At 40.2% G+C, this 16,788-nt stretch overlaps 1 protein-coding gene across 7 annotated transcripts in view; it reads left to right on the top strand.

Annotated features, from left to right (window-relative positions):
- DOCK3 (dedicator of cytokinesis 3) overlaps positions 1-16,788 on the top strand; it is a 561,701-nt gene that overhangs the window by 489,831 nt on the left and 55,082 nt on the right. For 6 of the 7 annotated variants that reach the window (XM_045079404.1, XM_045079422.1, XM_045079417.1 and 3 more), the window contains exons 26-28: positions 2,103-2,249; positions 4,201-4,299; positions 15,049-15,143. In XM_045079404.1, coding sequence (XP_044935339.1) covers positions 2,103-2,249; positions 4,201-4,299; positions 15,049-15,143 — 341 coding nt within the window. The remainder of the gene's footprint in view (positions 1-2,102; positions 2,250-4,200; positions 4,300-15,048; positions 15,144-16,788) is intronic. The other variant, XM_045079409.1, reaches the window with a different exon arrangement.

Here is a 16,788-nt window from a genome sequence, read left to right as displayed (position 1 = left end):
GGTATTAATCCTGTGTTCTTGGGAGTGTTCTGAGGATACTCAGGCATGAGCACAGGGAGGCAGGCCCAGGCTGAGAGGCAGCTTGCTCATTCAGACTTTTCTGTCAGCTCCCTGGCAGCTTGATTCCACCCATATGGCATTCCTATACCGTGCCAGATGAGGTCAGGATGTACGAGAGATAATTGTTGCCCACAAGAGCTCTGAGCCTCCTGGGATGGGAGAATCATACTTTAAAGATGAGGTTTCAACTAGTAATGCTTTTGCCTACTTTCTTTCCTCTTTACTTTTTCTTTTAAAAAGGGATCTGTTGGCGGTGGGGGGCGGGGAGTGGGGAGGAAGGAAAGACACGTAACTGGCGTGAATAAGGGTAGGAATTTATTTTAATGATATTTATTTTATATAATAGAAGAAATGCATATTAGGGAAAATATATAAACTATAGGAAAGTGTAAAGAAAGAGATCAAGAATGAGGTTTTTATTACAATATCTTATTAAATTGAGATCAAATTTCTGGAGAATAAAATTTCAGCCACATTTAAAATGAAGGCCAGTAGCGAGGTGATAAGTATGTATGAGGTTAGGCTATCTATGTAGAGCAGGAGAGATCCTGGAAAAAAAAAAAATGTGGTTGGTTTGAGCAGGATGTAGGAACCAATAGCGTGCTCTGGTGTCCAGACTTAAAGTACCATCTGGCAACAGGGACCTCAGTTGGCAGAGTACTTGTGGTGGTTGTAGTGGCCCTGTTGTTTTCTCTTCGCTCCAGGCAAGTCTTGGCAGCTCTCTTCCCACCAGGCCTCAGAGAGGCAACACTAGACACATAAGGTCTATTAGGAACCCAAGGTCAGACTTGAGGTGGGAGGCTTATTGCTAAAGGAAGGAGAGAAATTGAAGAGGAAAATGAAGGGAAGGAGAAGAATGGAAACAGATTAAAAACCTGAAGGTCTGGTTGTTTTTGTGGAGCTAGAGAGTTGGGTGCAATTAGTTGCTTACAACTAGTCAAGAGACATCCTAGGTAAGAGTGTTACAATCACTTCAGCAGATGAAAAGGAGGACTTTGGCCCCAGGAGCTGCTCAGATTTTTCATGTGGAATGGGGCGCAGTATGATGACCTTGAATGTATGGGTTGGGGGTGGAACTTAAGCTCCATGAGAGTAGAGTAGAGATACTATCTTTCTTGTTCACCTCTGTATACTCAGGTTCACAAACAGTGACTGGCACATGGCAAATGCTTAATGAGTAACGAATTGGTGGATGGATGGACAGATGGACATTTATACCAATAATAATATAAAGAGGCTAGAGAAGGGGTAATGAGACTCTCTGTGAGATAAATCAGGCTACAAGATTTGAGATTCAGGGTGAGAGGTCTGTAAAAGGATAGCACAGACTTCCTAGATTCACAGTGTGGTGGCTGAAAACAGAGCTGAGTGAGGAGGTAGACCCTGTTGTTTTTGTGATGCTGCCCCAGATAGACGTTTGAGACCAGAGTCTTGCAGGTGGACCAGGGACCATGGGTAAGAATGCTTGAGGAGCTGAAAGTGAGACGCAGCCATGCTGAGCAGCAGCTGGGCCAGCAAAGCTTGACCTCACCTAAGGAGAAAGCCCTGAGGAGAGAACCATCCTCTTAAAGACTGAGATACTGGTTTGAGCATTAGCCATTGTGCCTCAGCGATAGTAAACATGCTACCACCACACTGTGGCGTGAATACTTTCCCATTTTCTCAGAGTGTTCGTCAGCAGCATTGTGCTTTCTCCTGACTTTTCTAGGGAAACCAAAGAAAACATGTAACTCAGGACCCTCGCTTCTGCCCTGTACATTGTATTGAATCTACCTGAGGTTAGAACCATGGGTGTTAGGTGGTGCTGGGTTAGGCGAAGGCCCCAGCCACCACATACCAGGACAACAGAGGCAGGTCTGTACACCCCTCCCCTCAGAGCCCTTGTCTCGGGTTCCCTGACACTGCATGCCAGTGAGACCGGAGCTCAGTGTTAAGAAGCCAGTGAGAAGACCACTCCTGACGCAACTGGCTTAGTAAGTGCTGCCGGGGGCGAGACAGCCTTGCCTGGTGCTAACGGTGTGCTCTCTTGCTGCTCGATCTAGGAGGCAGATGTCATGGAGGAGGTAGAAATGATGGTGGAGAGCCTCTTGGATGTGCTCTTGCAGACTCTGCTCACCATCATGAGCAAATCGCATGCTCAGGAGGCGGTAAGAGGGCAGCGGTGCCCGCAGTGCACAGCCGAGATCACTGTTAGTAACTAACATTCAGGTTTTCTTGCTTTCTTGTCTAACCTGGGGCTCCTCCACACCAACCCCTACCTCCTCATCGCACCACCCTCATCTCCACCAGCCTTCCTGCATGGTTGTCGGCATGCTGCCCCCTTCCCCTCTCCCACCTGGTTCTCATGGCCACTCAGAAAGCTCTAGGTTCCTAGTCCCTGAAGTATACCCTAGGGCAGCTGCAGGGAATGCTTTGTCTCCTCTTTTCCTGCACACTGTCTCTGTTGGCCACTGCCTTTATGCCAATTCATTTTCCATTATGTAGAATGAAGCAGAGACATAGTAAGAGATTGAAGGTGAAAAAATGGACTTTTCCTTCAAGGAGCAGGCTCTCCTAAATGATGTGCTGCCCAACAGAATAATTTTCTTAGAATTTGATGGGGTCTACAGATTAGGTGTTTTTGTCCACAGTGTTTATCTCCAAATGTCTAGCATCAGGAAAACTGTGGTGAGGTAGACTTGCACTGGCATTACTGGACAATTAGAAGAGAAACAGCCCAGGGAAGCCTCTCAGGAGGGGCAGAGAGACAGCCGCCACTCCTCTACCCGGAGTGGACTTGCTAACCCAGATGCTAGAACTCAGTAAGCAGATTGCATGGAATCTTCCAGTTGGCAGATGGGAGGCTGCACTGACTTCTTTGAAGTAAATCCTCTGTGGGAGCAAGCCAAGCTCCATCAAGCTAGGGGGAGCAGGGAGAGCAGAGAACAGGCATGTGTTCTGAGGCACTGGGCTTAGAAGGAATGTTTGTTCCCTTGGGGGTGTCTACTGAAGGCACTCTCGCTGCAGGTGAAGACGTGCATACCCTCCTAGGTCCTGGTAACCTGACCCTCTCTCCAACAACCACACAGTGCTTGCCATGCGCCTAACCCTGCTCTGTGCACTTGACTAATACTCACTTAGCGATGCTAAATCACACAGATGTAATGAAGAAGGTAATAACTGCATAATTTACCAAGCACATCTTTATGAGCTGGACTTTTCCACTGAAAAGCCTCATGTACATTCATTCCTCCAATCCTCATAACATATAAATTATGGCTTATTGTGCCCATTTTCTGCATAAAACTGAGGTCATATACATGTATATGTTCTGCATACATGTGCCTAATGATTTATGTGTCTAGAAATGCTCTGAGAGACAAAAAACTATTGTCAGATTTCCATGAGTTTAAAATCATCTGGCCGGCTGCTCCATGCCAAAAATTGCCATAAGATGGTAAAAAGTCTTTTGAAGTCCTTAAAACAAGATTTTCTTCCATGTTACCACAGCTGGAATTTGAAGAAATTTTAATGACTCATTTTTTAATCCTTACATTTTTATGTATCTTAAAGCCCATAACTTACCTTCTCATAAAGATTAGTTTTGACTTCTTTGCTTTCCAGAGAATTACGTTGACCAGTCTCCATCCTCCTGTCCAGTAACCACATGTAAGCTCTGGGAGGGCCCAAGAAATCCTCACAGAAGAGCTGCTCCAACCCAGCACAATGGAAGAGCCCCAATTCTGCCCAGAAAATGCCAAGAACCCTGTTCTGAGGAACCCCTTTAGACTTCAGTATCGTGGCCTGGTAACTTATAGTGACAAAGGACTGTGTAGCCAGAAATTTCCTAGGAAAAAAAAAACTAGACTATCTGTCTTACTTTGCAGTACTTCTTTGTTACAGGTTAAGGTTTTCCATTAACCCCATGCTGCTAAGGTCTCATTAAAACTCCCAAGCCCTTCCGGCCTCCCTTAGCAGAAAAGAAAACTCATTCTCAGGGCCAGAGTTCTCATCTTCCCTTTCATGATCATTGGGGCCATCTCAGACCCTTCCTTCTCTCCTTGCCCTCTGTGGATTGGGGAAACCAAAGCCCATGTGATTAGCTATGCTGAGTGTTTTGTGGTTTGTTTTGTTTTGTTTTGTTTTTTGGTTGGTCCCTAGGGTGAGTACGTGTCCTGCCTTCTCTCGCTGCTCCGCCAGATGTGTGACACCCACTACCAGCACCTCCTGGACAACTTCCAGAGCAAAGATGAACTCAAGGTGGGCAACAAACCTACCTCAAAACTGACTTTTCACCCAGGACAAGAAGCATGCAGCTGAGACGAGCCTTTTCCCCACCAGGGGCTGAGTGCAAGTGACCAGTTCTGCCTAGGGTGAAGGGTTCACCAGCTCCACTTTACAGCTATGAGAGTATGGCTCCCAGAAGCTGAAAGCCAGCAGTGTTCTTATACAGACAGACCCCAGTAACACTGGCAGGTTTTCTCTGACTGATAGCAACCCTATGACCATGTGCCTCTATGGGAGGCTGCTCTAGGCCATAGTAATTGTCCACAAAAAAGAACTCTTCCCTTTCTGATGAACTCAATGACCACCTTGTATTTTGCAAATCAGACTGCAATCAGACTTCTGTTTAATAACTGCAAATAAGACTTCACTGTTTAATAACTATAATTATAATTATGGTGATGACTTTTCTTCCTTAAAGTATATTTTCTGCATGTGACCTGTAGAAAGCAGAAGTGAGCACTGCCCATTGGCTACCAGATTCTGCATCCAGACCCCCTGGGGCAGATAATGCAGAGAAATGGGCCCATGAGCCACATGACAGAAGAGCATTCCCAAGCTCCATGTGGTATTAGCTGCTGATGAACTGCTGGGGCATGTGTCTTTGCCTTAGAATGTGCTACTCAGTTCATCCCTGGATAAATAAACTATTGCAAATTTTAGTTGCATGCTCTGCCTCCATTCAGAACCAAGTCATTTGCATTTCATGGTAATGCTGTTTTTTATTTGTAATGACCTTTATTAATCGTATTGTATCAGTTAGTATTAGGTGTCACTTTCTCTTTTTTTAAGATTTTATTTATTTATTTGAGAGACAGAGAAATAGAGAGATCATGAGAACAGAGAGAGGTCAGCAGGAGAAGCAGACTCCCCACGGAGCAGGGAGCCCAATGTGGGACTCAATCCTGAGACTCCAGGATCATGACCTGAGCCAAAGGCAGTTGCTTAACCAACTGAGCCACCCAGGTTCCCCTAGGTGTCACTTTCTAGTATCTGATCTTGCCTGCCTTTCCACAGGCATGGGTCTCTGCAGATTGTTGTCATTAACTCGTTGCAGTAAGGTCAGCCTATCTTCTTGGGGGCACGAGGGGGTAGATTGATAGCCCTTGAAGGGAACCAAAAGTTAGCCAGAGACCAAAGCAGTACTTGAGCTGGGGTGTAGAGCCTGAAAATCGAGGGTTGGCTGTTCTAGATAATTTTCATCTTTTGTGTGTCCTACTAACTGGTTCGTAGTCAGAAGCCCAGGCTGACATCATTCTCTTACTTTTTAATTAAAATTTTATTTTTATAACAGCAATATGTACACATTTTCTAATTTTAAATTTTTTATTCACTTATTGAAAGCCTGCTATGTGCAAGCACTATACCCAGAACTTTAAGGGTTTTTAAATTTTTAATTTCAGTGTAGTTAATATACCATGTATATATATACATAATCTTAAGAGCCAAAGCACATTACAAAGCTTATAATGTAAATTGGTGGTTTCCTGGTTCAACCTGACCCATGTCTGGTTTCTATTCCCCAAAAGCAGTCACTTTGAACTCTTCTGCTGTTCTTTAAGCTTCTATTGCCATTTTAAATTTTAACTGGTAGTTATTATCTATTTTCTTCTTCCCGTGGTGACTCTCCTCTCACATACACACACATCTTTCCTCGCATTCTTCCAATATAGTTCACATACATTTTTTTATTGTTTTTAATTTATTTTTTATTTATTTTCAGCATAACAGTATTCATTATTTTTGCACCACACCCAGTGCTCCATGCAATCCGTGCCCTCTATAATACCCACCACCTGGTTCTCCCAACCTCCCCCCCGCCGCCCCCTTCAGACCTCTCAGATTGTTTTTCAGAGTCCATAGTCTCTCATGGTTCACCTCCCCTTGCAATTTCCCCCAACTCCCGTCTCCTCTCTAACTCCCCATGTCCTCCATGCTATTTGTTATGCTGTGAATAAGTGAAACCATATGATAACTGACTCTCTCTGCTTGACTTACACATACATTTTTGTTTAAATCAGTAATGTACTCTTCTTTATTACTGCTAAGTAAGTACTATGGTGAGCCAACTGCTATGCTGTTACACTTCCTTTCTTATAAAACTTTCTGTTTGTTCCTGGAATTATTTGCCTCTTTTGTTAATCACTTGTTTTTTGTTTTCTTTTGGTTTTCAAATCTGGCTAGGATTACCTACTCCCTCTGTAATAAACCTCTTCTTCCAGCTTTCTTCAAGGGTCAAATCTGTCAGATACTGTCAGGTCACTTTTTTTTTTTCCTGGGAACTTGTCTTCTTTTTATTTGTTTCAGTCTCTAACTTTCATGTTAGAGACTTTTCTCCTATATGTAGAGACTTTTGGACTATTTCCTGAGACAAGAATCCTTATCCCTTCCTAGGAATGGAGTAGCCCACCAATATTTTGGGAACCAAATAGCAAAAAGGGACTGGGAACCTCCCAGTTCAGCAGGTGAAATTTCTCTCAATGCCTGTTTTCATTTTGGCATCTCAGCCCTTAGCTGTTGAACCATGAGAGACTATGGACTCTTGAAAACAGATCCTCAGCGAATAACTGCTTGAGAGAGCAGTCCTCAGTCTTCTGACAGGATGGCATAAGCCTGGTCACCTAGGGACATGAGATGGCAGAAGAGATCTTAGGGAGTCTGTAAGTCAATCTTCCTGTTTTTAGCCTTCATATCCCAGTTCTACAGAAGTACCTGGTGATGCCTATAGTTTCTGAGATTCTTGCTTCCTGTTGCTGTTCCTTCCAAAGGCTCTTGGCTGTCATCTTTTTCAAGTATATTAAGTCAGTTACCACAAAAGCTTATTCACCTCTTCTGATCACTGTGTTCTTATTTCCTGTTTCCTTTGTCTCTGTGGGCATATGTATTTCTTGACTGTCATTTTAGAGGATTTGAGCTGAAACAGACCTGAGGGAACATATGCAGTCCACCACACCAAATATAGAGTTCGTCACATTTTTTCTTTTTTTTATGGCAACATTATTGAGATGTAATTTGCATACCATAAAATTTACACTTTTAAAATGTACAGTTCAGTGTCTCTGATTATATCCATCTTAAAGGATATCACAAAATAACAAGATCAAGTTAATAATTTATAACTTCCCACAAGGAAAAGCCGAAGACCAGATGGCTTAATTGGTGCATTGCACCAATTTTTTTAAATGTTACTGAAAGATCTGCACACATCCTTATTTTGTTTTATTTATTTATTTTCAAGATTTTATTTATCTATTTGATAGAGATCACAAGTAGGCAGAGAGGCAGGCAGAGGTGGGGGGGGGGGCAGCAGGCTCCCTGTTGAGCAGAAAACCTGATGTAGGGCTCAGTCCCAGGACCCTGAGATCACAACCCGAGCCAAAGGCAGAGGCTTAACCCACTGAGCCACTCAGGCACCCCAAATTTTTAAAGAAGAATTAATACCAATCCTTCACAAACTCATAAAAAATGGAAGAGCCAGGAATACTTCTCAACTAATTTTTTGAGGCCAGTATTACCCTGACATGAAAACCAAAGGCAGACATCACAAGAAAAGCCAACCGTAGAGCAACATCCCTTATAAATAAAAGTGTAGAAGTCTTTAACAGCATACTAGCAAACTGAATCCAGGAACATACTAAAAGAAGTATATACCATGATCTCATGGGATTGATCCCAGAAATGCAAGGTTTCCTTAACATATGGTAATCAACATAACACACCATTAAATAGAATAAAGGACTAAAACAGAATCCACCAAACTTTCATGATAAAGTCATTCAACAGACTAGAAATAGAAAGAAATTTCTTCAGACTTGATAAAGGGCAAAATATGAAAAACCCACAACTAACATCATATTTAGTAACAAAAGACTGAATGTTTTCCTCTTTAAATCAGAAACAAGAGAAAGGCATCTGCTCTTACCACTTATATTCATTATATTGGAGGATCTAGCTGGAGCAATTGGGCACAAGTTTGGAAAAGAAGAAGTAAAACTCTCTCAATCCTCAGATGGCATGATTTTGTATCCAGAAAATCCCAAGACATCCATAAAAACACTATCAGAAGTAATAAATAAGTTCAGCAAAGTTTCAGGATACATAACAAATACACAAAAATCAATTCTATGTCTTAGCAATGAACAATTCAAAAATGAAATTAAGAGAATGTCTCCGGGGCACCTGGGTGGCTCAGTGGGTTAAAGCCTCTGCCTTTGGCTCAGGTCATGATCCTGGTGTCCTGGGATTGAGCCCCGCATCGGGCTCTCTGCTCAGCGGGGAGCCTGCTTCCTCCTCTCTCTCTCTGCCTGCCTCTCTGGCTACTGGTAGATCTCTGTCTATCAAATAAATAAATAAAATATTTTTTAAAAAAAGAATGTTTCCATTTATAATAGTATAAAAACACATAAAAGAATTAGGAGAAGACATTAAAGCAGACCAAAATAAGTGGAAAGACACCCCATGTTCATAGATTGGAACACTTATATTATTAAGAGGATAGTACTTCACAAAGTGATCTACAGGTTTGATACAAGACCTCTCAAAATTTCAGCTGCCTTTTTGCAGATATTGACAATCTGATCAATAATTCACAAGGGAAAGAAAATGACTCAGAATAGCCAAACAATCTTGGAAAATAAAGGAAAATTGGAGGATTCATACTCACCAGTTTCAAAACTTACAACAAAATAACAGTAATCAGAATGGGTTATTTGTGTAAAGATAGATATAAAGACCAATGGAATTGGATTTGGAGTCTAGAAATAAACCTTTCTATTTACAGTCAACTGAATTTCAATAACATTGTCAAGACAATACAGAGAGTAAAGAAGTCTTTCCAGCAAATGGTTCTGGACAACTTGATATCTAACCTCTACCTCATACCATATAAAAAAAACCCAAGTTAAAAAAATTGTAGACCTAAATGTAAGAGCTAAACTATAAACCTCTTGGACATAAACAGGAGTATATCTTTATATCCCTTGATTTAGCAGTGATTTCTTAGTTATGACACCAAAGCACAAGCAACAGAAGAAAAAATAGATGTTAGACTTCATCAAAATTAAAAACTTTTGTATTTGAACTGAATGGGAAGTCATCAGAGAGGGAGAAAAACCATGTGAGGGACTCTTAGTTTTAGGAAAGAAACTGAGGGTGCTGGAGGAGAGGTCTGTAGGGGATGGGGTAATTGGGTGATGGGCATTAAGGAGGTACATGATGTGATGAGCGCTGGGTGTTACATGCAACTGATAGATTACTGAAGACTACATCTGAAACTAATCATGTACTCTAGATTGGATAATTTAAATTTTAAAAACTTCTATATTTCAAAGGATGCCAACAAGAAAGTGAAAGCCCACAAAATGGAAGAAAATATTGGCAAATCATATATCTAATAAAGGGCTTGTATGTAAAATACATAAATAACTCTTACAACTCAAGACTGAAAAGGTAACTCAATTTTAAAATGGGCAAAATATTTTAATAGACATCTCCCCAAAGAAGGTACATAAATAGCCAAAACACACGTGAAAAGATGTTCAATGTCATTAGTCAGTAGGAAAATGCAAATGAAAACCACAATAAGATACTACCTCACACTGGGGTGCCTGGGCGGCTCAGTGGGTAAAGCCTCTGACTCTGGCTCAGGTCATGATCCCAGGGTCCTGGGATCAAGCCCCACATCGGGCTCTCTGCTCCACAGGAAGCCTGTTTCCTCCTCTCTCTCTCCTGCCTGCCTCTCTGCCTACTTGTGATCTCTGTCTGTCAAATAAATAAATAAATAAATAATTTTTTTAGAAAAAGATACTACTTCACACTGAGAGTGAATATAATAAAAAAAGACAAATATTAGTACTAATTCTAGTTAAAATATTTGGTGTAATTCACTAGTGAAGCCATCTGGTGCTCCACTTTTCTTTGTTTGAAGGTTTTAAATTATTAATTTGATCCCTTTGCTTATGATAAGTCTGTTCAGATTTTGTTTGATTTTAAATGAATTTTGGTTGTTTGTATCTTTCTTAGAGTTTGTCCATTTCATCTAAGCTATATAATTTGCTGGCATACATTTGTTTATAGTAGTCCCTTATAATCCTTTCTAGTTCTCTAACATTGGTAATGGCTTCTTTCATCCTTAATTTTAGTAATTGAGTCTTCTTTTTTTTTTCTTTTTTATTTTCTTAGTGTGGCAATTTTGTTGATATTTTCAAAGAACCAAATTTTGGTTTCATTTTTTCCTCTATTTTTCTATTCTCTGTTTCACTTATTATTCCCTTCCTTCTGCTTGCTTTATGTTTAGTTTTCCCTTCTTTCTCTAGCTTAAGGCACAAGGTAAGTTATTATTTGAGACCATTATCTTCTTAATATAGGCACTAGAGCTATAAATTTTAGCTTCATCCCATAGGTTTTGATTTGATGTGTTTTAATTTTTATTCATCTCAAAGTATTCCTGTTTCACTTGTGCTTTCTTTTTTGACCCATTGGTTATTTGAGAGTGTAATGTTTAATTCACATATTTTTTACTTTCCCAATTTTTTTAATATAATTTTTTATTTTTTATAAACATATATTTTTATCCCCAGGGGTACAGGTCTGTGAATCACCAGGTTTACACACTTCACAGCACTCACCCAAGCACATACCCTCCCCAGTGTCCATAATCCCACCTCCTTCTCCCAAACCCCCTCCCCCCAGCAACCCTCAGTTTGTTTTGTGAGATTAAGAGTCACTTATGGTTTGTCTCCCTCCCAATCCCATCTTGTTTCATTGATTCTTCTCGTCATTCATTTCTAACTCACATAGAGGTTGGAGAACATGCTTTATATGATTTCAGTTCTTTTAAATATAGTGAGTCTTTCTTTATGGACTAACATATGATCTGTCCTAGAGAAGAAATGCATATATCCTTCCATGTGTATTCTGCTTATTGTTGGATGGAGTGGTCTATAGTAATTCTTTCAGACATATTGGCTCTTTTGTCATTATAAAATTTCCCTTTTTGGTCTCTAATGACAATTTTTGTTAAAGCCTATGTGGTTTAATATTAACATAGACACACCAGTTCTATTTTGTGTATATACCCATTTTATTGTATATATTTCCTATCCTTTTACTTTTGAGGTATTTATGTCTTTGAATCTAAAGTACATATCTTGTAGACCATGTATAATTAGATTATGTTTATTTTTTATCCATTTCCCCATCTCTGCCTTTTGATTAGAATATTTAATCCATTTACATTTACTATAATTACAATAAGTTAGGATGTTACATTTACATTTTGCTATTTGTTTTATATCTGTCTTATATCTTCTCTGTTCCTCTGTTCCTCCATTTCTGGCTTCTCTTATGTTAAATATTTTTACTGTGTAATTTTAATTCCTTTTTTGTTTGTTTCAGTATATATTTTTTTTATTTGACAGACAGAGATCACAAGTAGGCAGAGAGGCAGGCAGAAAGAGAGGGAGAAGCAGGCTCCCTGCTGAGCAGAGAGCCTGATGCAGGGCTCTGATCAGAGAGCCTGATGCGGGGCTTGATCCCAGAACCCTGAGATCATGAGCCAAAGGCAGAGGCTTAACCCACTGAGCCACCCAGGCACCTCTATTTTGGTATATTTTTAAAGCTATTTTCTTATTGGTTGCCCTGGGAATTTCAATTAACATCTCAATTCTACCAGTTCACTTTAATAGTATACAAAAACTTCACTCCAATAAAGCTCCAATCCTTTCTTCTTTTTTTGCTGTTACTGTCATATAAATTACATATTTATGCATTATAATCTCATCAATGTAGTTTTATAATTATTGCTTTATGCAGTTGCTTTGTAAATCAAATAGGAAAAGAGCTACAAACTTAACATATATACTACCTTTTATATTCACCTTTATCTTCCTAGTGGTTTTTATTTCTTCATATGGATTCAAGTTACTGTCTAGTGTCCTTTTAGTTAAGTCTGAGAGACTCCCTTTAGCATTTCTTTTAGGGCAGTTCTACTAATAATAGTTCTACTAATAACAAATTCTCACAGCTTTTTTTTTAATCAGAGAATTTTAATTTTTTAAATTTTAATTTAAATTTTTTAATTTAATTAAATTAAATGTTTTTTGAACATTTAATTTTTGAATGATAGTTTTGCTAGACTTAAGACTCTTAGTTGACTCTCTGTTATTTCAGTACTTTGAATTTGTCATTCCACTGCATTCTTGTCTCCACCATATCTGCTTGTAAGTTACCTGTTATTATTGAGAATCATTTGTGCATGATAAAAATTTTTTTCTCTTCTTGCTTTCAAGATTCTATCTTTGTTTTTGGCACTTGACATTTTGACTATGATATGTCTGTATATAAATTTCTTTGATTTATATCCTGTTTGGAGTTCATTGAGCTATTTGGATGTGTAGATTAAAGGGATTTTTCATCAAATTTGGGAAATTTTTAAAATATTTCTTCAAATATTTATTCAAAATCTCTTTCTCTTTTTCTCCCATCTCTCTTGACACTCCTCTTACTTGTATGTTTTCATAATTAATGGTATCCCACATGCTCTGTTTTTCTTCATTTTCTTCCTGTTCCTCTGGATAACCTCAATTGACTTACCTTTTAAATTTGCTGATTCCTTCCTCTGTCAATTCAAATCTTCTGATGAGCCCATCTAGCAAAATTTATATTTCAGTTATGGTACTTTCAAATTCTAAAATTTCTATTTGATGCTTTTAAAATAATTTCTATTTTATTGATATTCTCTATTTGATGAGATACTGTTCTTGTACTTTTCTTTAATTCTTTAAGCATGGTTTTCTTTAGTTCTGTGAATATATTTATAACAGCTGATTTAAAGGCTTTTCCTAGTAAGTCCAACATTTGAGCTACTTCAGGTAAAGTTTCTGTTCACTTCTTTTTTTCCTGTGTATGGGGCATACTTTCATGTTTAATTTTGTGTATTATAATTTTTTTGTTAAAAGCTGGATAATTTAAATAATGTGGTAACTCTCAAAATCAGATCCCCCACCACATCCCAGGGGTGGTTGTTGTTGCTTTTTGTTGGTTTGTTGTTGATGTTGATATTTGTTTGCTACTTATTTAGCGACTTTCTTGGACTAATTCTTGAATGTCTGTGTTCTTTGTTATGTACAGCCACTGAGGTCTTCATTCAGTTAGCTTAGTGGTCAGCTAATAGCCAGACAGAAATTTCCTTAAATGCCTTAAGTCAGTAAGTCTTTAATACTTTGCTAAATACCCGTATGTGTGTGTTGGGACTCATTTTCAGTGCTCCAACAGTTTACATTACTGCCTTAGCCTTCACTTCCTGCTTCACATAGAGCCTCAAAGTCAACCAGAGTGAGAGATTAAGCTTCTCAGGTCTTTCCTGGGAATATGTACAGCCCTGAACACGTGTGTAGACTTCTAGGTTCCCAGGAATATGTCAGAGCTTTTCAAATTCCCCAGATTTTTCTTTTCAGTCTTTTGGAAATTTTTTTGATGTCCTAATGATATGGTTGCTTCAAGCAGCTGGGATGTTAAATTATTATGGCTCATTTTTTCCCCATATATGCCCTAGGTAAAAGGCTATTCTCATTGAGTGAGCTCTGGGTCAGATCAGATAAGCCCTCTGAATGGGGATTTCCCAGGTTGCTGAAGAACAGATAAAAAGTAGCAGTTGGGGGTGGGTGGGTGGCACTTTCCAGGAATTCATTACCACTGTGGTTCTATAGTAGTTTGTTTTCGAGGATATACCACCAAAGTAGAAAGAGGAATGGGATGGGAATGGAACAAGCCAAAGTGCAACAAAGTTCACTGTTCTATTGAGATTCAACCATTTTTCTTGAATAACACTCCTTGGATTGTTGCCAGTCTTTGCTTAACCTGCTTTGTCAGTGTTCTCATTATTTTCATAGAGGAGCACATTTTGGAGGTCTTTACTCTGCCATTCCTAAAATGCTTCTTCTGTCAATGTGTTACATTTTTTAAAGATCTTATTTATTTATTTGACAAAGAGAGAGAGCACAAGCAGGGGGAATAGCAAGTCAAAGGAGAGGGAGAGGCAGGCTTCCTGCTGATCAGGGAACTCAATGTCTCAAGGGACTCTGAGATCATGACCTGAGCCGAAGACAGAGCTTAACCAACTGAGCCACCCAGACGCCCCTCCTCTCAATGTGTTCTTTACATTCAAGAAAGCAGCTTCTTTTTAAGATTTGATTTATTTATTTTAGAGAGAAAGAGAGCATGTGAGCCAGGGCAGAGGAAGAGGGAGAAGCAGAAACCATGTACAACATGGAGCTTCATCTCAAGACCCTGAGATCATGACCTAGGCCAAAAATCAAGAATTGGACACTTAACAAACCAAGCCACCCAAGCACTCCCCAAAAAGCAGGTTCTTATAGTCCAGTGTTCAAGGGCCATGACCCAAATAATGTGATCCACAGGCCCAACTGGATACCAGTTCTGCTGGACTGCAGCCTTCCTCATGCTTTGCGCTTTGGGCACTGGGCTCAGGGTCCAGAGCTGTCTGTAGGCTACCCAGTTTGGATCTGTTCCCACCTGACCTGAGAGAGTGCCTAGATCTCACTTTCATACAGGCCCCCAAAAGAAAATAACTCACAAAACGAACCAGAATCTAACTTACTAATGCCATCCATTCTCATGGTCTAGAGGTCAGGAGAACCCTGTTAAGGAAAGGCATGCTGTAGTGGTAGTAGTGGTGTCTCACATAAGACTTTCCTTCTGGATCAGGAATTCCTGCTGAAGATTTTCTGTGTGTTCCGGAACCTGATGAAGATGAGTGTCTTCCCTCGGGACTGGATGGTGATGAGACTTCTTACAAGCAAGTGAGTGTGGACGGGCCCTGCATAAGCATCATCAGAGCTATTCTCAGACTAAGGAAAGAGAGACAGGGAGAGAGAGAGAGAGTGTGTGTGTGTGTGTGTGTGGCAGAGGGAGAAAGCAAGACAGAGATCCTGGCCAAGGCCATGGTGACAGAGAAGATAGGGTAAATTTGAAAAATATTTGGAGGCACAATCAGCAGGACTTGACCATTTACCATAAGTTCAAGATTTAAAAAGTGTTAAAGATAGTCCAAAATGGAGTCTTAAGTGACTGGCAGAGATGTCATGGTAAGGATAGAAAAGGAATGTAAAGGATGTGAAATAATAATACCCAGAGAAAATGCCTCCTTGAGGGAGGCCTGTTCCATGCACCACTGGCCTCTTTGGCTCTCTAGTTTCAGGCAGTTTTCCCAAGTCCTCCTCTTGATTTGATTTCCATTGTCTGCCAGAAACTGCCTGCCTCCCACAGCTAGTGCTAATTACCCACCCAAGACCTGGCTGTAAGGCTCTGACCACTTCTGACTCTGGCGACAGAATTCACTCTTAGTCTGCCCCCAGATAGTCTGTTCCATTCATATTTCTAGCCTGTGCTTCTACTTGGCAAACCAGACGATTGCAGGTAGTAAGATGTTGTCTTATGTGGTCTCCCTCTACTTGGGAAAAGACCCCTTCCACTTGGCCTCCACGGTCTAACCTGCTGCCTTCTCCTACTGATATGCTTTCCTTTTTTCTTTTGTCTTCATCTTTTTCTTTTTTGGGGAGAGAGAGAGAGTAGGGGAGGAGAGGCAGAGGGAGAGAGAGAGAATCCCAAGCAGACTCCACACCCAGCACAGAACCCAATGTGGGGCTCAATCTCACAACCCTGAGATCATGACCTGAGCTGAAATCAAGAGTCCAATGTTTTACTGAAGCACCCAGGCACACTGATCTGCTTTTTATGTTGGCATTTTGCAGAATGTAGTGATATTATCTATGTTAGATATATTAGCAATGTATCAGCATCATTTTCACTTTACCTTTTATAGGGTACTTTTTTTTTTCAAAACTGTAAACATTTTATACAGAACAGAAGAATGGTTATAAACAAAGTTGCACATGTTTTTCCTCAAATAATGGATTTTCCATTTGATTCCCTCTTGTTCCTTTTTTTTTAAAGATTTTATTTATTTATTTGAGAAAGAGAAGCAGAGATGACGACAGAGATAGTGCAAGAGAGCACAAGTGGGGAGGAAAGGGAGAAGCAGGCTCCCCACTGAGCAGGGAACCCGACATGGGGCTCAATCCCAAGACCCTGTGATCATGACCGAACCAAAGGCAGATGCTTAACCAGCTGAGCTACCCAGGCACCCTTCCTTCTTGTTCTCTCTTAGCTCTCCTCGGAGTACTTCAGGGCCCTCAGCTGATCCTATAGTAACAGCCTCTTCTTTTGAGGATTTTGCCTTTCAAATTTGTCATCTCCTGGGCCAAAGCCAAGGTGCTCAGTGTAAGCACTTTGCCAGGCACCCAAAGCCCTCTGTAGTCAGACCCTTACCTGCCTGTCCCACTTCATTTCCTCTCTACTTTAACCTGTGCCTTCGCTCCAGCAAGGCAGCCTTCCATTGCTCCTTATATATACCCAGGCTAAAATTGAGAGTGATTTTCTAGGCCA

Source organism: Mustela putorius, unplaced genomic scaffold (assembly GCF_011764305.1).
Source record: "Mustela putorius furo isolate JIRA1106 unplaced genomic scaffold, ASM1176430v1.1 tig00000095_pilon_pilon_pilon, whole genome shotgun sequence".
NCBI lineage: Eukaryota > Metazoa > Chordata > Mammalia > Carnivora > Mustelidae > Mustela > Mustela putorius.
The sequence above is the reverse complement of the archived record's forward strand: the minus strand, read 5'-3'. Positions and strand labels throughout refer to the sequence as shown.